Source organism: Onychostruthus taczanowskii, unplaced genomic scaffold (genome assembly GCF_017590055.1).
Source record: "Onychostruthus taczanowskii isolate IOZ18803 unplaced genomic scaffold, ASM1759005v1 scaffold73, whole genome shotgun sequence".
Lineage (NCBI taxonomy): Eukaryota > Metazoa > Chordata > Aves > Passeriformes > Passeridae > Onychostruthus > Onychostruthus taczanowskii.
The window spans coordinates 3,534,503-3,556,940 of record NW_024505118.1 but is presented as its reverse complement, the minus strand read 5'-3'; the positions used below and the strand labels follow the sequence as shown (position 1 = coordinate 3,556,940).

At 42.4% G+C, this 22,438-nt stretch overlaps 1 protein-coding gene across 2 annotated transcripts; it reads right to left on the bottom strand.

The window, feature by feature from the left end:
• Positions 1-3,478: 3,478 nt before the first annotated feature.
• On the bottom strand, positions 3,479-22,345 carry LOC121345448 (transforming growth factor beta activator LRRC32-like). 2 transcript variants are annotated; one of them, XM_041422399.1, is made up of 3 exons: positions 22,299-22,345; positions 11,687-11,777; positions 3,479-7,218 (listed from the first exon to the last, which is right to left on the bottom strand). In XM_041422399.1, the coding sequence occupies exons 2-3, from the start codon at positions 11,771-11,773 to the stop codon at positions 5,278-5,280; spliced, it is 2,028 nt and encodes a 675-aa protein (XP_041278333.1). In that variant the 5' UTR covers positions 11,774-11,777; positions 22,299-22,345; the 3' UTR covers positions 3,479-5,277. The 2 variants fall into 2 exon arrangements, with proteins under 2 accessions (XP_041278333.1, XP_041278331.1); XM_041422397.1 differs by lacking the exon at positions 22,299-22,345 and adding an exon at positions 15,687-15,833.
• Between the last annotated feature and the right edge of the window lie 93 nt (positions 22,346-22,438).

Genomic DNA, 22,438 nt, shown 5'->3' with positions numbered 1-22,438 from the left:
ACCAGTAGGAATATATGAATTTAAATTGAAGTTCTGGCCTTACAAAGGAGACATTTACCAACTTCATATTTTTCAGAATTTTCATGGAAAATGCTGAAAATATTAACTTTAATTTTGAGCTATAAAACTCAGGAGGGAAAAAAAAAAGGAAAGATTATGTGAACTCAGACTTCCAAGAGCTGACTAGCTCTGTCAACATCTGTCATCATCAGCCACTTTTGCCACCTTTCTGAACACCTCTCCTGCCAAATCCCTTCCACTGCTTCAGTGCAGAGAACAGATGTTAGTTACAGGCTCTGTTTCTCTGCTACTCTATTCTTTACCTAAATGCATGACCCATTCTTGTTTTCCAAAGATTAGGAGAATAATTTGGAACAGAAGAAACCTCTGGAGAACTCCATTCCAGCTCCCTGATTGAAGCTGGGCTAACTTCAGTGTCAGAAGTAGTTGCTCAGGGCCTTGCCCTGATGAGTTTTGAAAGTCTCCAAGGCCTTTCCAGAGTCTGACATTATGAAGAATTTTTCCCTTCTTTTTAATGTGAACTTCTCCAGCTGCAGCTTTCAGCAATTGTATCTTGTCCCTTCACTGAATACTCTGGGGAGGAGCTGATGCTTTTCCTTGTAGCTCTCCATCCAGTAATGACAAAAGACTTCTCCTCAAGATTGTCTGTTCTCCAGGCCGAACAAGTATAGTTCCTGCTTCTGGTTCTAATTTCATCCAGACCATTCCTTCCCCATTCTTCACTGTAAGGTGACAGAGTACTACATTAGGTTCTCCAGAGAGACTGTGAAGTCTCCTCCTCTGGAAATCTTTAAAACCCAGGTGGATACGATCCTGTGCAATATGCTCTGGGTCAACCTGCTGTAGCAGTGGGGTTGGATCAGATGATCTCCAGAGGTGCCTTGTAACCCTAACTATTCAGTGATTCTGTAATTTGGATTCCAGATTCCTGGTTTAACTATTCTTATTCCCCTTCTCTTCTCCTTGTGCCATACCTCCAGCCTAGCTGCCCATTCCAAACCTTCTTCCCTTTGGGTTTTCAGGGTTTTCTACCTGAAAATGGAAGTGTCTTCTTCACCAGTCTTCAGGACCAGGGACTCCCTTCTCCACTTCCTTTTCTGGGAAAGCCAGGAAGAGCAAAGAGTAAATACTCTTCCACAGCCACCTTCCAGAATATTTCTTCACAGAGTACTGCTTGTGGACTGGAAAATCATGAAGTCACTGAATGGTTTGGGTTGGATGGGACCTTAAAGAACACCTAGTTCCAGTCCCCTGCCATGGGCAAGGACACCTTCCACTAGACCAGGTTGCTCCAAGCTCCATCCAACCTGGCCTTGAACACTTGCATGGATGAGGCATCCACAGCTTCTTTGCAACCTGTACCAGTGTTTTACCACCTTCACAGTAAAGATCTTCTTCCTCATCTAAATCTCTGCTCTTATTTTAAAGCTGTTCCCCCTTTTCTTGTCCTATCTTCCTGCATAAAAAGACACTCTTCCTCTTTCTTACAAGCCTTCTTTAGATATGGAAAGGCTGCAATCAGGTCTCCCATTGTCTCCCAGATATGTGTCTGATGAAACAACTGCTAGAAATGCACTGGAGGAGGGAATCTGTGGAACTCACTTAGCTCTGCAACACAGCAAAACAGCCATGATCAATAGCTTGGGAGAAAAGAGACTCGGTGTTGCAGGATTGTTCCCTTATATTGGCCAAAATTTTGCTTAATATCATGTTGCATCAGCCTCCAAATGTCTTTGCTTGTAAAAGAATGTAGTATAGCCTGACAGGTCCTCCTCAGAAAGTTCTTCCATGCATTTTCAGTTTCTTCTTCCTCTCATTTCAGTTTCAACCCATTTCCCTGGTTGCTGATACTTTTATGAAGAATCGTGTTTAATTTCAGTTTGTTTCTCCACAGACAAATAAAAGAGTACTGAATTACTTGGGGAATAGATATGGCGAGGAAATGCTTTGAGTTCCCAAAATATTAGGAGGCAATTACTCTCTTGTATAACTAACCCATCGTGACTAGTTTAGGGCTGACCAGAATCCCAGCAGAAATCTGTGGCCAGAGACTGGTACCCTGTGAGGCTGTTATTTTGTCTTGGCTTTGCAGAAAAAAATCAAGTTTCTGGAAACTGAGACTTGATTTTCAATGGATGACCAACAAGAATCAAGACTTGCTGAGCTCATAGGGACCCTCTCTCGGAGTGTTTCTAGTGCTTCCAGTACTTACTTGATCCCACAACAGAGGATTGTTTCAGGAAGAAAACACAGCAAACTGTGGTAGGAAATGCTTAAGGGAGATCTATTGCTGTTCAGCATGGAGAAGACTGTAGGGAGACCTCATTGCTGCCTTCCTGTACTGAAAGGGGGTTTTAAGAAGGAGAGAGATGGACTTATATGGGCAGATAGTACCAGGACAAGGAGCAATGGTTTCAAACTGAAAGAGGAGAAGTCTAGATTAAGTGTCAGGAAGAAATTCTTGGCTGTGAGGGTGGTGATGCCCTGGCACAGGTTGCCCAGAGAAGCTGTGGCTGTCCCGCCCCTTGCAGTGTTCAAAGCCAGGTTGGATGAGGCCCTGAGCAACCTGGTTTAGTAAGTGGCATCACTGCTCATGGCAGCGAGGTTGAAATTATATGGTCTTTAAGGTGCTTTCCAGCCCAAACCAGTCAAGGATTCTGTGTTTCTATTGTCCTGTCCCATGCAAACAGCTGCAGAAAGGAAGCCATTTGTTTCATGCGGCAACTTAAAGAAAACAGAGTTTGCATTGACTGTGCAAATCCCAAATGCTCTACTACAGGTGCCAGAATCACAGAAGGATATCCCTTGGCTCAGCAGAAGGAGCTCTTTGCATCAACAGAGGTTTTTGCAAGGACTTTACGAAAAAGCAATGAATGAGGGTGTCAATTTTGGTTGCAAAATTACAGGCTGTATCATGCCTACTGTCCGGATTCCACTGGGATGGGGTTCATATTCTGCTTTGTTAAACCATGACACCAACCTTCTAGGACAATGGGGCTGATTGGTGGAAAGATACAGAATATGAACCCCATCCCAGTGGAATCCGGACAGTAGGCATGATACAGCCTGTAATTTTGCAACCAAAATTGACACCTTCATTCATTGATTCTTTGTAAAGTCCTTGCAAAAACCATGATTGGTGGAAAGATGTGTAATGTCTTAGTGATGGCTACCTTTGATGGAGGATCGGGTACTCTGTCATTCAGTCTTCTTGCAGGCACAGTAGCACAGAGGAGAGGCAAAAGGTGGGGCTGTCATATACATATCCCTATTTTGAACAATTTTGAACAATGTATTGTAGAGCTCCCATTTTCCCTGTTTTCCCTCTCTTTGTAAATTCATTCATATTTTCTTCCCCTCACACTTCTCATCTCACCCAGATTAAAAGAATTGGCTGAAGCATGTTCATATCACTACTTGGTTGCCTATGCTGCTAACAGAAAAATCCAAATGAGCCATGCTGCACTTCTGAGACTTATTCCTCCAAAAACTATTTCTGCTCCCAGGGAAGTCAATGCAAATCTAATTAGTCTCACAGTAATAACAAGAACTTCCTCTTTGTAGAGCAAAACAATCGCCATGTTAAAACTGTTACTTAAATGAGTTTGGCTCTGTCATCAGGTTATTAACAAATTCTAGTCACAGCAGCCAAGGTAACAGTGGCTCTCACAGTAGGAGAAATAGTCTTGCCATGCTTGACAAAAAAGCCATGAACTCAGTCTGTGGCAAATCAGCATCTGAGCTCACAGTTTGGCTTGCTTTTGAGCTTCCAACTAATCCCTGGGATTGCTGCTTGTGCAAGCCTTCTACAAGATTAAGTGCTTGAGCCATTTGCTTCGGTAAATGTTAAATCAGGCCCTATTGCTGCTGATGGTTTGTTCAAATTCATAGGATCACAGAAATCACAAAATGGTTTGGTTTGGAAGGGACCTTAAAGATCATCTTGTCCCAATCCCCTGCCCTGGGCAGGGATACCTTCTGCTAGACCAGATTGCTCCAAACCCCATCCAATCTGGCCTTGAATATATCCAGGAATGGGGCAAACACAACTTTTCTGAGAAACCTGTCCCACATTCTTGCCTACATCTCCAGTACATCTCCTTATTCTCGACTGGTTGTACTCTATAATATAAAGCAGCTGTCTCTGCTTCAGGACCAGAGGTAAAGGTCTAAGGTGGAGTCCAAATACCATAGAAAAATAGGAAGACATTTCTTTCCATCTGTGGAGCATTCCAAGCTAGTGCTTTAATACGTCCACTGCCTTGTACTTTTTACAAAATTCAAAGCTGTTTTAATTGTAAAAAATTCCATAATGAAAACCATCTGCCAGTTTCATTCATAATTGCTTAAAAAATAGAATTATACACCATTTTGTAGTGTGGTAGTTTTGACATTCACTAGCTGGAAGAAACAGAAATGGAGCAGCAATTTGACTCTGAGTTATTTACCTAGACAGATTTCAGGCTGACCACTACTTCTGTGTGCCCGAATGGGCAGTTCCTGGCATTAACAGAAGAACTGATGTAGTTCCTTTTCAAAGCTACTGAACCCTGTTAGCAGGTCAGGCTCCCACTCACTGTCATGTTCTCTCCAAAACGGTGAATTTTCTGTGAGAGTATGGGACATAACATTTGTCAGTGTCAACTTCTAGCAATGCAACAGGCTAGCCATGTTAAACACATCACAGAATGAGGACCTACAGAATTCTTCTTGCAGCACATCCTTTAGACAATAATATATTTTGGGGGAAAGACAGTAGAAAGATCTGAATAATGGCCCAGGACTGGGTTCCCTATGCATTATTTCACACTGGTATCTTCAAAACACTTTTTTTGCAGTCTAATCTCCCGTGGCCTTTAAAAACAGATATACTATTCTTCTGCATTAAAATGAAATCATATGCAGTGAGTTTCCAATAGTTTTTCTTTCAGTTCAATGTTAGCTGGTGGAAATTCATGCTCCAGGATTTTTTTTAAAAAAGCCTTCACCCCAGAGATGACTTTCTTCACATTAAACTCAGTTAAATATATATTGCACACAAGGGCAAATTTACTCCTCTTTGAGTTAAACCATGGATCGGCAAAACATAGCAAATTCTCCTTCAAATCCGTGCAACCCATACATGGTGTAATTCAGGGTACTTCAAAAGCATTTAAAATCCACAGCTGAAAATCAAAGATGAGAATTTTACCCTTTATTTCTACACACTGTCAGTGCAGCACCTGATTTCTTCAGTTTTCAAGACATTTTGTGTTACTATGCTTTAAACTGATGGGTAAAGTTTTGCCTGCGGAAGCAAAAAAATGAACCCGCACCAATGATGATCACTGATAAAACCAACACAAATGTTAATATAGTAAGGAAGTTGATTTTCTTCAGATCCTCTTTTTCACAGTCTTCTGGTCTAATGTTCTTGATGTGCATTTCATCCTGGTACCCAAAATTCCGAGTATGCTGGCACGTTAAATGCTCCACATTGGGGATCTGGACATTTTTGTTCTGGATCATGGATGAAAGCCAGATGTTTCCACAGCAGTCGAGTGGGTTCCCAGTGAGATACAAGTTTTTAAGTGAATTTTCTAATGCTAAAATATTGCTGTTCTGTAATGTACTGAACCTGTTGTTCCGTAGGTCCAGAACCTCTAGTGGAGAGTCACTACCCCACTTAGGCAGCCAGTTCAGCTGATTTTCAGAGAGGTTTAAATGTTTAAGGTGACTAAAACAAGGCAAGTCAATATTTAAATCTATCAGGCTATTACCATATAAATACAAACATTCCAGAGACTTTTCCAGACCTGATAATGCTTTAAGTTCTATATTCAGTCCAGGGTTCATGGAGAGGTCCAAGACAACCAGAGAAGTCTTGTAGAAGCTGTATGCTGGTAGGATGCTCAGCATGTTGTCAGCTAGGTACAAGTACTGAAGAGCAGGAGAATTGACAAATGATACACAACCACTTTTCTCTCCAGCAAGTCTTTGCTTAGCTAATCCTGAGTACATGCTGCAAAGGCTGATATTATTGCTTTGTAGGTTAAGCAGTCTAAGGCTAGGAAGATTTGAGAAGATGTCAAACTGCAGTGTTTGAAGATAGTTGTTTTGAACATAGAGCTCCTTCAAGTTTGACAATGTACCAGCATCGAGGAGAAGGGTCTGCAAAGCATTGTAGCTCAAGTCAAGGACAGTTAAAGACATCAATGCACTGTCATAACTTATGACAAATGACTGAAGACAGTTTTTACTGAGATTAAGGGTGTGAAGGGACAACATTGATTCAAAGAACTCATCTGGAATGGATTTTATTTCATTATAACTTAAGTCTAAATATACAAGCTGGGATAAATAAAGAGAACTTTTGTTTCTACTTTGCTTCAGGTCAAGAAGATGGAAAGAAGCATTTAGCCATTCATTTTTCACATAGTCCGTTTTATGATGAGGAGATTCAGCAGTGAGCTGGATTAAATTCTTTGATAAATTCAGAGTTACCAGCTTATTTACCTGAGGGAACACTGGAAAATGAAACAGCTTGTTTTCACTCAGATCCAAACACCTTAAGCTATATTCATCATCTGATTTTGTGGTGTGGAAGGTCTCAATGCTGTTCCTGCTAAGGTCAAGTATCTCCAGCTGCCTGAGGTTAAAATCAGAGATGCAAGTAATTGAATTCTTTGAGAGATTGAGTTTGGACAGGCTCACTAGAGTCTCAAAAGCACCTTCTTCTATTTCCATGATGATGTTGCTCTGAAGATCTATCTCCACAAGATTGGGAGATCCCTGAAACATCTTTTGGGAAATCATTATAATGCTGTTGTCTGCCAAGGAAAGATACTGCAGTGCTGGAGCTTCTTTAATGAAATACTCAGCCATCCCATTGTACAGACTGTTGTGGGACAAGTCCAGTACTTCCACCTTGGGTAAGAGTCCAATCCCCTCTGTGCCATTTTGAGCAAGCTCATATAAGTGATTGTTGGCTAAATTTATTTCCAGCAAACTCTTCATGTGTGCGAAGACTCCAGGTGTGATGAAACTTATCTGGTTAGAGCTTAAATCCAGGCACTGAAGAGAAGTGTAAAATGATGATGACATTTCAGGAATGCTTTGAATCAGATTTCCTGACAGATCTATTTTGTTTACATTTGGATAGAGTTCATGAGGGATTTGATGGAGGTGTTTGTTGTGGCAAAATGCCTGAGAGTTTGCCTGCCAGAAAAAGAGAAAAGGAGTTGTCATATGACAAATGAAAAATGTATTTGCATTAAATATAAGAAAAATAACATTCATCATCCAGGCAGATGCTGCTTCTGAAACACTGATCACTTTTTCTGAGCATTCAGACAGCAAGAACAACAATCCCAATTAGCTCCTTTGCAACTAACAGCACTCATTTAATTTTAAAGAGATTTCTGACTTTGAACAGTAAGTTTAATCTGCATGTGATACCTACTAAAAGTTCTCCTTTTTGTACCTTTCTGCTAGACTCATTTGAACAGTCCCAAGTTTCTCTGCAATCAAGCACTCATTTTTGTGCTGATGTTTCATTTTCTCACTTTCATCACTGTATTACAATTTGCAGACTCTACTTGCAGCGTAAGCAGTACTTGGAAAAGCTTCACTCTGTTGGCAACATGGGTTCCAGAGCAAGGAGGTATATAAACCTATAAGGATCCTATAACAGAAACCCTGTCTCTCCTTCATAGTCACATGGTGAAATATGCCTTCCCTTAGCCATGGCTTAGTTAAGCAAGGCAGCTTTAATCAAACAGGGTCATTCAACAACTGAGACACTTCTGACACCAATCTCCAAACTCATTCCACTTTTATCTTCCAGTTTATCCTTTTCCTAAGGCAACAGTTCCCTTCTACTTGCATGGAGAGCATGCCTTATGAAGCCACCCACACAAGACACTGTGATACAACACTGAAAACACAAATTATGGAAATTCAGGTTTTGAGAGGGAAAAAGATGGGATGTGCAGTTAGGGTCAGGCCTTTTCAGGCCAATTCTCAGCAGAAGGACAAACTTTATGTGCACGTTCATAAGGAAACATTAGAAACATGAACACAACCATCCTTACATAACCATCAAGTTCGGTTTTGTTGTTAAGAAGAACATACAGTAGCAGGAGGAACTGGAATGTGAAAGGCTTAGGCAGCATTTAATTTGCTGGAGAAAAAGTCTTGTTATTAATGTATTTGGGTGTCTGGAGAAGGGAAGTTCTAGGAAGGGATAAAAGAGAAAGAAAAGAGGAAGGAAGGAAGGAAGGAAGGAAGGAAGGAAGGAAGGAAGAGCAGAATCCAGATACTATGACATGAAGCTTTTCAGAAATCAAGCAAATATTAAAAGTCAAAGATATTAAATCTCAACTGTTTTATATGAACTTTGAGTGAATGAAGTGGCAGATCTGTTTAGCAGAAGTGGGGCACTAGTCAGCATTTTGTGCATCTCTTTTGCATCATCTTAGTTCTGGAGACCACACAAGAATGTGCCAGAGAAGTGCAAGTGCTCATTTCAACTCTAGATGTACACAAGCTGCTCCCATAACACATTTTTCCCAATGATCCCAAGTAAACTGGCTATTAAAACTTAAACCCCTTCTTCTTTTCCCTCCAACTCACTCAAATCTCCCGCAGCTCAAAAAAAAAATTAGAAATTAAAAAAAAAAAAAAGAAGGAAATTTTCTGACTTCTCCCTGAAAATATTTATTTCCTGCAAAGTCATTGTACAATTCCTCATTTCAGTTAAATTATGCCCAGAGTGGGCCTTATTTCCTAGGCATGAATAGCAGGGCAGGAAACCTCTTCTTACTCATTTGTGGAAGAGGAAGAAGCCAGGAGGATACAAAAATCCAGAGTGAAAAAGAAGAAACTGCTTTGCATCCTAAGGCAGATGCCAGGTTTTTTCTCACACTTTCAGCCAGATCCCAGCAATTGCTGAGCACCCTCCATTCCTCCTGAGCAGCTAGAATCTTAGCAAAGTCCTGATGCAACTCCTGTCAATGCCAACAATCTGCTTTTCATTGAAGTTGATGGGGGAGAGGTCAGCTACTGTTCACCATGTATCTTGCATGATTTGGTTTTTAATCTGCATCCACGGAACCATCCCAGTTATAAAAGGGACTAATAAAATCTACACCTCACACTGTCTGCCATTTGTTCCTATAACATTTCCCCTCTCATTTTTCTTCTTAAGCTCTCCTTCCTTTTCACTGACTATTTTGATCCTCACTAAATTTCTTATCTTGTCTCCTCTGCACCATATTTTCTCCCCCAAGGTTCAAACTGCATGAATTTCATTGTCATCAGCAGTAGGAAAAAAGATGAAGCATGTCTCTGTGGAATGGAGCAAACAGCATCTGTTTGGTTTATCTCCTCGCCTGTCACCCCTTAGTCCAATGGGTTGGTAGCCTGAGACTGGAATAGAGACTTTTGTCAATCTCTTGTTCTGACTTCCATCACCTCTGCCAGTGCTGCCATCAGTTTGTTTCAAGTCCATTGCCAAGAAGTACTGGAGGGTGAGGACCACTTGGTCCCATTAAGATGCTGGCAAAATAAAAAATAAAAAATTACCCAACAGTTCAAAAGCTGGGCATCATTTGGTTTCTGACTCCAGTTCTTCACTGCCCAGCACTGGGTGGAAGTTGTCAGCCACCTCAGTAAGAGCCCTACAAAAAGGAGTTCGACTCAAGCCTGCCCTTGGGTTCTCTTTTATCAATTCATGAACATTTGAACCAAGAGTCTGGGCTGGAGCCACTTGGCACTGACCTATACTTGTATGGTGTCCTTGACCATTCTTAGAAGAGCTGCTCAGGCAATCAAACCTTAGCATTTTGCCCAGATACCACACATCAGCTGACCTATGACATCTGGTTATGTACCTGTCCTTGCATCACCTCAAAGCAAGGTGAAATAGAATTTTCTAAAATCCCTTCCCTCTTATAAATTATTTGAAATCTCCTCCTTTGCCAATTAACAGGAATTAGCAAAATCATATTTCTTTGGGAAGTAAAATATGATACAGTTGAAGCTTTGTCTATCCTTGAAAAATAATGTGAGTTAGGAAGAACATCCTGACATTTGATATGTTCCCTACTGTCTCACAAACTGATAGATGTGCTGTAACTGGTATAATCAGTGCAGTTCACCCCATGTCAGGGGTCTGGTAGGGACTGCTTAGTTCCTAAAACCTTTTGTAGGAGAGTTTAGTTCAGCAATAGAACTATCAGTGGTGACTCAGAACATGGCACAGGTTTCTAACTCATGCCTCTTCTGTGAGATTTGAGATTAAAGTTTCCATTTCTGAGCCTTTGCTATTCTAAAGGTGTCACCACAGGGAAAGTACCATATAAAAGAGTGAGGCTGTGATGCAATACAGGACTGTCAATGACACCTAGCCAGCTAATCCAGTAGCTCCTTCTTTCTTTGAGCTGTTTAGATCCACATGAAATGCCAGTGAAGGAAGGCAATCAGTATGGACATTAGCAACACTGAGCTATTGATTTACATCAGATGAGCATCCTGGCCCCCGACAGCAGTGTGTTTTCTGTCAGGGCTCATTTTATCCCAGAGTAGTTGTGTTGTTGGCTTGATGAAAGCAGTTTACAGTGGACTAGTGCAAGCAAGCATGTGTTTACTTCTCAGCAATAAGCCTGGTCTGTGACCCATCAAGAAAGGGGATGAAACTGCAGGGATTATTGCATGGCTCATCCAGCCTTCGTGCGACTATGACATGGGACCCAGGCTGCCCTGGTTACAGTGGCTGCATCAGTGTTCCCTCTCCAGCCAAGGAGCTGAGCTACCCAGTCACCTTCCCAAGATCTTTTTATATATACACTAGGTCTTAATTTCTCTGGAATTCAGGAAGTGCAGCAATATGGCAGGGTGGGCAGGAATGGAATGAGTCCCACAAGGGAGATGTGTACAGCTAGCAAATTATTTTTTCCCTATTTTGGAAATTCTTGAGGATTTGTGCTGAACAGCTTCAATGTTCAAGGGGGGGAAAAGAAAGTATTTTTAAACATCCTGGTACAGTCAGAAGCACTTGGGGAGGGAAGAGAGAAATCTCAGTTGCAAATAACATTTATAATATTGTACCAGGTGCTTGCAAAAATTCAAGGAGCAGATTTTGTACTGGAGCAAGAGTCTTTGTCATTTCTCTTCACTCCAGCAGAAGTCAGGTACAACTTCCCTGGCAGAAATGCTGTGGCAGGGCAGAGGAGGTCAGTCTACTTGTTATTACAAAAGACCTGGTATAGAAGTATTTCACAGAAGATGTTTTAATGAAAGTACAAAGAACAAATGATATAAAGAAGTTGATTTGAAGTCTAAGTTCTTTCTCTGTCTTAGCCACAGAAACCCTGTACAATCTTAGGGAAATCAAGTCAAATTTCTTTTAAACAGCTCCTCCTTAGGAAAAAAGCTGAGATAATGACCCTTCTTGCCCACCCCTCTCCCCCTCCCCTTAGTGTCCTGTGACTACAACAAGGACACAGCCTGATGACAGACTGCTAAGCATCCCCTAAACCTGCAAATCCCACCTCTGCCATCTCAGGAATCCTGGTCATCGGGGTTTCCCTTCTCAGACACTGTAGCTTCTTGTGCAGTGCCTGTAACAAGGGAGTCCCAACCTCACTCAGGATCTCAAGGAACCTAAGTAGAGAGACAGCCTTACCATTTCACAGGATGTCCCCTCGGGAAGTTGGTAGTTAGAGGTTTCTTTGTTCACCACTGCCAGGAAGAAGATGATGTACAGTTTCATGGCTCTGTGGGTAAAAATAACTACAGTTAGATTTCATATGGGACACAGTGGTCAACACATGCAAAAGCTGGCACCAGGTCATCATCTAATATGGAGAAGAACACAAGCAGTGCAATAAACTAAGCCATCTCTGAGGATCTGAAAGGAAGGTCCAAGGCATTTAATGGGTTTTCCCCAGTGTGATTTCAGCTGCTGCCTAAATGATATCCAGGACAGTCAACAAAGTCCAGATGTTCAAGCTGGACAGGGTGTCTGGCATCATGGAGAAAGAAAACTAGTGAAGAGGGAGTTATCTTCACACACCCCCCACAGACACAGCAGCGGTGCTTTCAATTGGGCTTAAGTTCTGGGTGCCATATCCTGAGCAAAGCCAATAGGTGTCGCTCAGTAACAACCAGAAGTGGGAACAGCTGCCATTTCCTACAACATTGCCTACTCCTCTTATCCCAGAGCATTAAAGAACTTTTACATGTGTATCCTTGTTGAGTTAATGCCAACAGCTTAAGGAGTTGTCCTAGGTTACAATATAAAGATGCATTCTATTCCCATCCTCAAGAGCTGCTGAAACCAGGAGAGGCATTGTTTTTCCTTATCTCCTGTTAATGAGCCCATAAATGTCTTGCCTCATGACTCAGAGATAACTCCCTCCAGGAGCCATTTTTGTTTAATCAAGGACCCACCGCATGACTCAGAACGATACCAGCCCATTGTGAGATGCTCTGCCCAGGGAGGAGGAGCTAAGCATCCCCACCTGGATATAATCTGGGGTTTGGGACAGAACAAGCTGCCCTTACCCACTGGTTTCCAGATGACAAGAGCTACCAGATGGTTTCTATGGGATCACCACTTCAACAAGACCTTTTCATCTGGACTGCTACCACCACCCTAGCAGCGTGTCAGGTTGTATTCTGACTCTGTCAGTGGTTTTTCTGTTGTATTATTGCATGTATTTTGGGTGGTTTTTTTCCTTTTCCTAATAAATTGTATTTCTGAATTGGAGTCTCTCACTGGTTTTGCTTTCAAACCAGAACAGGAGTGGACTGAGATTTTTCATTTTACATGCTCCAGGTATGGACAGGCTTATAAATACATTTGACAGGAGATCATAGAACCATATGTCCCACAGAATCACAGAATATGTAAAATTGGAAGAAACCCACAAAAATAACTGGGTTCAATCCCTGGTCCTGTACAGCACCATCCCCAAGAGTCACACCCTGTGTATGAGAGTGTTGTCCAAATGCTTCTTGAACTCTCTCAGGCTTGGGTTGGAAGGGACTTTTAAAAGCCATCTGGTGCAATCCCTCTGCCATGGACAAGGACAAATTGTCAGCCTTACAAAGAGACAGATATAATATATAAATATAATGGATATAAAACATAATAGATTTGAGTGAAACAGAGAATTCGTAAGAATGTAACTGTTTGGAAAGCATTCCATAAAAGAGCACAGAACTGCAAAAGAAGCAAAGACCTCTGGGAGGCCTGTCACTGGACAATGGGGAAAAACAGAACCAAAGCCGAAGGCAGGTATTACTGCTTCAAACAGCTCCAAATGCAACCCCAAACCCATGCACAAACCACTGGCATCAATGTACTCAGTGGCTTCCGCCCACACAGCACTGAAGAGCTGGAAACAAAAGAGATGGGATCATTCTCAGCTGATGGAGATCCCTCTGCTTATCCACTTGGATGGATGCAGCTGATGGCCCCTTACAGCACTGACAGTCACTGAACAGCAATGCCAACAAGTTCCTGATAAGATTCTGCCTAATTCTACCCTCCCCAGAACCAGAGAACAGAGCTGTGTACTAGGAATAGAGAAACTGGGAAGGACTAGACCACACCTACTCTGTGTACAGTTTGTGTATTCCTTCCATTTCACAAGAAAACCCCAGTGATGGATCATGACCTGTGACCCCAAGGTGCAAGAGCAGGTCTCAGTAATGGGATCAGAAGTGTGTTCCTCCCTGTTAAAACCAAACCAAGGTTGTTAATTCTCTACCCTTGAATCAATGTTTGCAAAATATGCTGAAATCATCTGATGGAAAGAGGAATTGCCAATATCACCATCTATAATGTTTCCACTGTCCCCCTCTGTTCTTCATTCCCCATGCTTGGAGCAGCTGGAACCTCCTTTAAGGAGGAGAAATCTATTTTTATCATTTGAGTATTAGTTTGCTGAGGTGGTGATAGAAGGTGAACATACCAATGATTACAAGGCTTTTCTCCAAGCCCTCAAAGGGAAATCCTTTCTGTTCAGACAAAATGAATTAAGCTGAGGATATTAGCCACAACTGGCACCACCCTGAGGAACAGTATGTGGCCCATGTGATCTGCAATGTCTTCCCTTATCATACTGTCAGTGCAAAAAAAGGTCTCTTTGCCTCTTAAATAATAAACCTGACACAGTCCAGAGGCTTAACACACTTTATAACTTCCTAAATTTTAGGTTTATAAAGCAACTGGGAAATTAATGTATTTGAACATCAAAAAGAAATAAATTAAAAAAAAATTGATGTAATGGTTTGCTGTGTAAGGCAAATCTGTAATAAGCAAGGAAGCTGTCCCCCAAGGTGTTTCTAAGGTGGCTGTCACATACTGAAGGTCATCAAGGATGTGGTGGTCTCTTCCCGCATAAGGCAACATAGACTCTGTCCTCACAGAACCATTTAGTTTGGAAAAGCCCTCTAAGACCATCATCTCCAACTGTTCTCCCAGCACTGCCATACCATCACTATCCCATGTTCCTAAGTGCCACATCCACACATCTGTTAAATCCCTACAGGGATGGGTTATCCACCACTGCCCTGGGCAGCCTGTGGCAGTGCTTAACACCCATTGTGGTGAAGAAATTTTTCCTAATATCCAAACTGAACCTCCCCTGGCACAACCTGAAGCTACTTCCTCTTGACCTGCCATGGTACAGCCCAACCTCCTTTCTCAAGGAGACTCTATTCCTAGGGTAGTTTTCAGTTCAGCTGTCCAGTGGAGGAGCTTTTCCTGCATAGCTTTTCTCTGAACAACATTTAGATCCTTCTCAGCAACCTCTGGTGTGACACATTCCCCTCTGTTCTACCCTCTGGGCAGGTCTCAGCATCCCCCACGCTCTCCCTGTGCCAAGCTCAGGGTTACAGGACCCCCATTCCCTTGGTGTGCAAGAGGATGTTTACCAACACTAAACCCTTCCTGTTGGCATTGATCTCTCCATCCACAGCTTACAAAAACAGTTTGGGAGCAGCAGTAGCAACAACTCAAAGGAGATTTTATTGCTTTGAGGCTTTCCCAGAGTAGAAGTAGCTTCATCATCAGTGCCAGTTTGCTCCCACTGGAAGCTGTGATAGAAACCCCAGCATAACTCAGAGGATTGAGCTCTGAACCCTATTTAAATCCACAGCTTTCCATTACAGCACTTCAAAATCACGCACTGTCAACCTCAGCTGAAAAATGCAGGTGGTTTAAGTCAATATCATCCCCAAGGAATATTAACAAGTCAGTCAAATAATTCTAGAAAAATGCCCACTTAAAAAGTAGGAAAGGCAGAGAGAGCAGAGAAGACCAGTAATTTGCCCCAATACACATTTCAAACTATGAAATAGTAACAATTTATTCCCAGTTTCCACTTCAGAACAATGTTTGCCTCCATCTCTATCACAATTATTAATCCTGAAACTACTTCACAGATGTTGTTTGCAGCTAATAAAAGCAGCACTTTCCAGATTTCCCCCAAACGTAATTTTTATTATTGCCTAGACAATTAACGGAGATGCTCTCCCGTGCCAAGGAAAGTTAAATACAAGAGAACACACAGAACAAAAATCACACTCCTCAGGGTCTGATCCTTTTCCACACAAGACTCTTTCCTACTAAGTAAGAGCCTTCAGGTGTAAAAGAGTGACTATTTCACATTTACCTTGTTTCAAGGGTTTCTTGCATCCCCAAACACTGCTTATCATCTCTTTAAAAAGCATGTCCAGCTCTTCAAAATCAATTCAGTCCTGGTATTGATGCAATTATTCTTCAGGCTCATGTTCACCCATTCAGGACACCTAGTGGTTCACTCATAACTTCAGAATGAAGGCATTTTCAGGGAAATAACCATATTTGGGACAGTGTCTGCTTTAAATTATGTTGCTTGTCTTCCTCTCCACTCCTCCCCGGGCTCTTGCTGGGTCCTAGCCACCGCTGTGCTCTGGACAGAGTCAGCTACTGTGTGACATCCTGCAGCCCTTCCTTGGGGCAGGCATTGAGAGACAAGGGGATTTTTGCCAGAGGAGCTGTCAGGATCAGGCTGTGGGTTTTCTCCAGAGGATAAGTAACTTATTGGCGATGCCATTGTTTGGCTGTGTGCGTGGGGCATGACAGTGTGTTTATTTTGGGTGTGTCTGCCAGTTACATTCCTGCAGGGTTGCAGTCTCCTGCACCTAAATTTCTCTCTGCGTCTTTAAGGAAACAGTGTTTGCAGATTAAATGTTTAAAATTCATGGCTGATAATTATAAATCCCAAAATCTGGAAACCTGTTCTGGAAGAAATAATTTTTCTCTTTTTGCAATCATCCTATTAATGAGAGTGTGATTGCAGTCTGTTGGCAGGAGTGGGTCCATTGCTGGCTACAACACCCTTGATGGATTTTCATGGCATGAGGCAGGAATTAGGGCTAAAGGCCTCCATAAAGGCATTTTCAGATGAGCTGCTGAATTTTTGGCTGTAAGTAGACAGTGCTGAATATACTAGATCAAGTGGGAAGTATTCCCACTGCAAAGGGGTGCTTTTGTCATGTAGAAGATGATTTCAAATTGCCCAAGTTCAGCTGTTTATTTATTATTTTGTGCTGCCCTCTAGAGCTGGAGCAGCTGGTTTTCTCATTTCCTTTTGCTAATTAAGTCCTGCTTCAGGAAAATCCACCTCTACACAGATTTCCCTGCTGTTTTCTCCCAGAGACACAAGCCTGAACTGCCACAACACAATTTTCCCATGGCTGAAATACTACACCAAACAGCTGGGCTCTTAGTTTGCTTGGTAATGTACCCTGAAACGAGAGGTTTAAATCACAGATTTATAGAATCTCAGAATGGTTTGGATTGGAAAGGACCTAAAAGTTCATCTAGTTCCAGTCCCCCTGCCATGGGCAGGGACATCTTTCACTGGACCATGTTGCATGTCCAGCAATAAAAATACTATGGCAAGGTGACAGGGGAGGGCATGATTAGGTGCAATGGATAGAAGAATACTCGTTAAGCTCTCAGGAGGACTGTCCACCAGTGAGATTATCACAATCTCAGAAGAGTTTCCCTTGACTGGGCTCTCTTCACGTTAGTTTTGATCACCTTCCCCCATGCATGTCATGTCTTGAGCTTCACTTTGCAGTGCTGTTTTCCACTTCATCCCTTTGGCATGCTCCCTGGAGTAAAGCTCTCCATCTGCAATCCCCGTGGGGTAAGCAGGAAACTCATGTTGAAACTGGGGACCACTGTGCTATTCAGAGATTTAAACACCTTTTGGATGCTCTGGCTTTAGAGCTTGCCTTGTCAGCAGTATGCAATAGCACTTGAAAAGCACAGATGCCTTGCAAGGAAAACCTCAAATATTTGAGGTCTCCAAGGAAAATAAATACATTTTTTTTTTAGTACGATATTTTGATCTGATTTTAACTACAAACATCATGCCTCTAATTAAGAGCAGCAAGTGGCCAGGATGATAGCAGCTTCCAATTTTTCTATACCTGGATGTTCAGAGCACTTTAGAAAGTTTGGATTTACAGGGATAAAAATAGCAGAGATTTTGTGCTTTCCAAAAAGACAGCTCTGCTCCTCAAGCTGTTTTATTGAGTAACCAGGTAGCTGTGCCAGCTGAACTGTAAAGAAGAGCCTGGACAGAAACAAATGCCAGAGCAGGAGGGAAGGGCATGCACTGATTCTACTGCTCAGGGTTTTGCTTCAATAAAACCACACTCTCAGAGGACACCAGCTGCAATGGGAAAGATTGGTACTGTCCTTGCCATCTTTGTCCTTTCCCAAAGGGGATCTGGCAGTGAACAAAGACTCCAAAGCATTTGGCTGATTTCCCAAATTTTCAGTATTTTTGGCTTTGGGCTACCCAGCAGTTTACACTTTAAAGTGTGCTGAAACATTAGCATGGTATGGGCAAGTGTCACCTGCAGGGCAAGTGTCACCCTGCAGGGCAAGTGTCACCTGCCTCAGTCAGAGACTGGTCATAGAATCAGAGAATGGCCCAGTTTGAAAGGAACCTTGTAGATAATCCAATTCCCCTGCCATGTGCAAGGACACATTCCATTAGACCACTTCCTCAAAGCCCCAATCATTATCATCTCCATCACACAGACTAGAGAATCAAGCTTTTTTTGCCTACAAAATAGCAAGGGCTGTCCCATCCCAACAATGCCAAATGGTATGCTGGTTTTGCATCACAGAAGTGATGTTCTAAGAGAAGCTGCTAGCAGTTTCCTCCGTGTGTAACAAAAAAAACAATCAGTAATTAGCTTTGAGAATTGACAATCTGTTAAACCACTGAGAAAACTGATACACCTCTGTGAGCTCCCATGCTAAAACCAAAAAACCCGGGGAATTCTGCCTTTTCTTTTCTGGCCTGTGAGCAAGTAACTCATCCGGCCCAGCCCCCCTATCTCATCTGGGCCAGGTCGGCCTGGGCGGGCTCTGCTGTGGGGCCGGGCCTCATTGGCGGGTGGGCAGGGGAGGGGAGGCCGCGGGGCCAGAGCCGGGCTGTGCCACAGCTGCTAGCATGGCTGCTAACACGGCTGCTAGCATGGCTGCTGACACGGCTGCTGATACGGCTGCTAGCATGGCTGCTGATACGGCTGCCAACATGGCTGCTAACATCGGGCTGCTGACACGGCTGCTGACATGGCTGCTGACATCGGGCCGCTATGAAGCCCTGCCCACTGCTGAGCTGGGGTCCGCCGGGTCCCAGGAGCAGGCAGGACCGGGCCGGCTCAGCCAAGATTCTGCTGCCATTGGGGTTCGTCCACACCCACCAGGCAGCGGGAGGAGAAGCCATGGCCCCCTCCGCAGTGCGCTGGCAGCTGAGTTCTGGTCTGGCTGCTGAGATACCGGGCACCGCCCCAGCCCAGCTGCAGTCCTCACAGCTCCCACTGTGAGCTACTGAGCCCAGTCAGGGTCACCGACCATCTGCAGGCCCTGGGCAAGATATCAACTCTTTCAGGGCTTCAGTCCTCCCTCGAGTGAGAGAAAAGGACAAAGTGCAGACACATAGAGAAGCAACATAAAGACACCAAGGTCAGTGATGAAGAAGTCAAGTCCCAGATGGGAGGGGTGAGGAGATGCCTTAATCTTAGGACTAAAATCCTCTTATAAAGCTGTAGAGAAAAATTTAATTGATCCATCAAACTTTTTTTTCTCTATAACGCATTGAAGAATTATGGGGGGAAGGATTGTTCAAACCTGTGTTAAAGCAGGCAAATGTTGAAATAGCTGTGAATTTAATAAAAAGCTTGAACAAGGAGAGAGAAAAGTGATGAAGACTCTATGCCCCCAGGGAAAGAAGAAAAAGACCTCTATTCTCGGAGATTAAGATGATCTGGGAAATAAATAAAGAGAACCTTTGCTTTTGAACATCTCATCCTTAAAACAGTATCCCATAACTTGACATGGTCCATAAACACAGCTGTGGGAAAATCTGTGAAAAATGGGAGGGACTTTACAATTCCAGGTTTAATTTTTCTGGGTGGCTGCTATTCATGAAAATTAGACGCCACAAGAGAACTGTTTTCTTGTAGAAAAGTCTCCATGAATTTACTAGAGGGACTCCTCTCCCTAAGTAAACTGAAGAAAAGCTATTCTAGAAGTGATAAACTGACTTAATTCTGTGTGTTGTGAATGAGAAAGAAAAGGTTGTAGGGCGAGGAGAAGTGTTCTAAAAGTTTTATTCTGATTTTTATTATTCTTTCTTTTTTTTAGTTACTGTTAATAAAGTTTTCTTTATATCCTTTTAAGTTTTGAGCCTACTTTGCCTTCCTCCTAATCCTATCTCACAGCAGGAAATAAGTAAGTATATTCTAGTGAGTGCACTGGAGTTTGGCCAGCACTGAAACCCACCACAAAGGGTTTGCACCTGCAAGCCCTGTGAAATCCTTATTATCCGGTGGTGTCTCAGGAGTCACTTCCTACTCAGTTTCTGTGAATGTCAGTTGAATTTCATCCTCTGTCACCCAAAGTGAGGGACACCTTATCAGACCTCCCCTCAAAACCCTTTCCCCACCATGGCCCAGAGCAAGAAGAAAAAGCAAATCCTAGCTGCTGGCTCTCACCAGTCAGTTTGTGAACTGCTGCAGGCTCCCAAGGGTTTCAGAGGAACAAGAAAATGTCTTGACGATTTTGTGTCTTGAGTCTCCAGATCTTTTGGAGTCTGTCCATTCATAATGCTGCTGCTTTCTAAGGCACTGCTTTTGTTTGAGTCCTGTGTCAAGCTCTATGAATCAAACTCTTTAGAGAAGTCAATAAAACAAGTTCCTGCCTTAGAAAGTAGGTCTGAACTGTAAACGCAGGAGTGGGACAAGTCTTGCTCCTTTTTGGCTGGAATAGCTCCGTGGTCATTCATCCCACAGGGGAGATGGAGACACTATTAATATTAACCCTATTAAAAAGAGTATCCAATGCCATTCTGAGCAACAGACTTTGAGAAGGAAGCACAGCTCCAGCTCCTGACACTCTACAACTGCAGAATCTCCAGAAGCTGATTCTCCTGGTTTATTTTGTTCCTGCAATCTACACTGTGCTTGGCATCTCACAGGCAGATGCAGCCCCATGTCTTCCTGCCGTCAAGTCCACAGATCAAAATAGAGACTCATCCATCTCTTGTAAAGCCAAGGTTTTCCTCCTGTCTTTTGAAGCTGCTGCCTTCCTTCGTTCTATTTCTGCCCTCTCTTCATGTACATCTTTATCAGACGTTCAGCCAACAGCATTTCCCCACCAAAAATTAACATCTCCAATTATTGAGGTTTTAGTCAGATTCCCTACTTTATTCACCCTTTTTCCTCCTACTCTCTTCAGGAAAGAAAATGTAAATGAAGAAGAACTCAATGAAACCCACAAGCCTGGAGAATTTGTGAGTGATGGGTAAAGGGACAGAGGGAGATGGGAAAATGAAAACTCTTATATCAGCAAAAAGTTACATGTACTGGCATTTGCAAATTAAACTATCTAAGCATGAAATACTCTCCCTGGAGAACAAAATTCAGATTCAGGAACCAAACCAGAATATTTTCTTACCAGTTTATAAAATACACTTTTAATTCAGCAATATTATTTTTTATAGACAGTGAGGTCAGTATTTGGGAAAAGGTGTACTGATTTTATAAAATCCAGTAGGAAACAAAATGAGGTGAGGAAAATTACTTCTGATAGATTTGATTTACATAATACTGATATCCATGCTTGAATCCACCCATCACTGTTTTAGTAAAAGGCCAAGCACTGATACAGTCACTAAGATGTAACCATCTGCTTAAAAAAGAGATGACAGGTTGTAAATTTTTGTTCTTGAAAACTAGAGGATTTCCGCATTTTAGAGTAGTATGTTTATTTTAAAGAATAAATTAATACATCTTAGTAAAAACCCCAAATTATCACTGTTGTGCAAAGCCAAATTATTGCTTCTATTTAAGGGAAGCATATTTGTCTTTTATCAAAAATACTTTTATCCAAATTATAACTGGGCTTAGCCTTAGAAAATTTACTGTGATTTTTATGTAAACTATGATTTTCTAAAACTTTACTACTTCCAAATATTGCCTAAACATTCATTCTCATTATAACAGTCCAGATCCAGCAAAGCTGTCTCAGTAAATCATCGTTCACCCAAAGGTGACATTCAAGACGTCAGGATCTTAAGAGCAGCAAAATAATCTGCCATCTCACACCTCGTGCTCCAGCTGGGAGAGCTCAATGACAGCACTGACAGAAAGAAGAGCAGACCAGCCAAACAGCATTTTGCGTATTTTACCCAGGGATTGTGTGATTTGCCCAAGGCTATATTAGGATTCAGTGTTGGAGAGTTGGTTGAGTGGTATTTAATTAGTGTACAATGCTGATCTCTGCAGCACTCCTAGTTCAGAAGGCTATAATGCAGTAGTACCATAAACAGACTGAAGTCCTGCGAAGAAAGAAAAAAAACAATCATCTCCCCATTTTCTATTCCTGCAAATATGAAGAATAATAATGAATACTGTGTATGACAACTGTACTGTTATAAACTAACTGGTGCCTCCTTAATATAAATTACCTAACTCACATAGTGCAAGTCCCTGATGGATTAAATAGAAAACTGGGTGGATAGAGCCATCTACACATGTGCTTAGCCAGTTCCTCAGCCTATTCATAAACACAGAACATTTTATTTATACAGTACCTTCCTCATCTGTGTTAGTTTCAAAAGCTACAGCTCAAAGTCACCAGAGCCCTCAGCTCTCCCACAGCTGAAAGTGCAGCTTTCCAGCAGGCTCCCAGGTTCACACACATCTCCACATACCTGCTCTGTGGCTGGAGGAGGAGAAGGTTTCGTCTCTGCTTGCAGCCTTTTTTTCCCCCGACTCTCCCAGCAGCCTTTCCAGCTCAAGCCAAGGAAGAGTTTCCTTGGGGAAGTCGTACCTCTGTTGCATGCCAGATGAC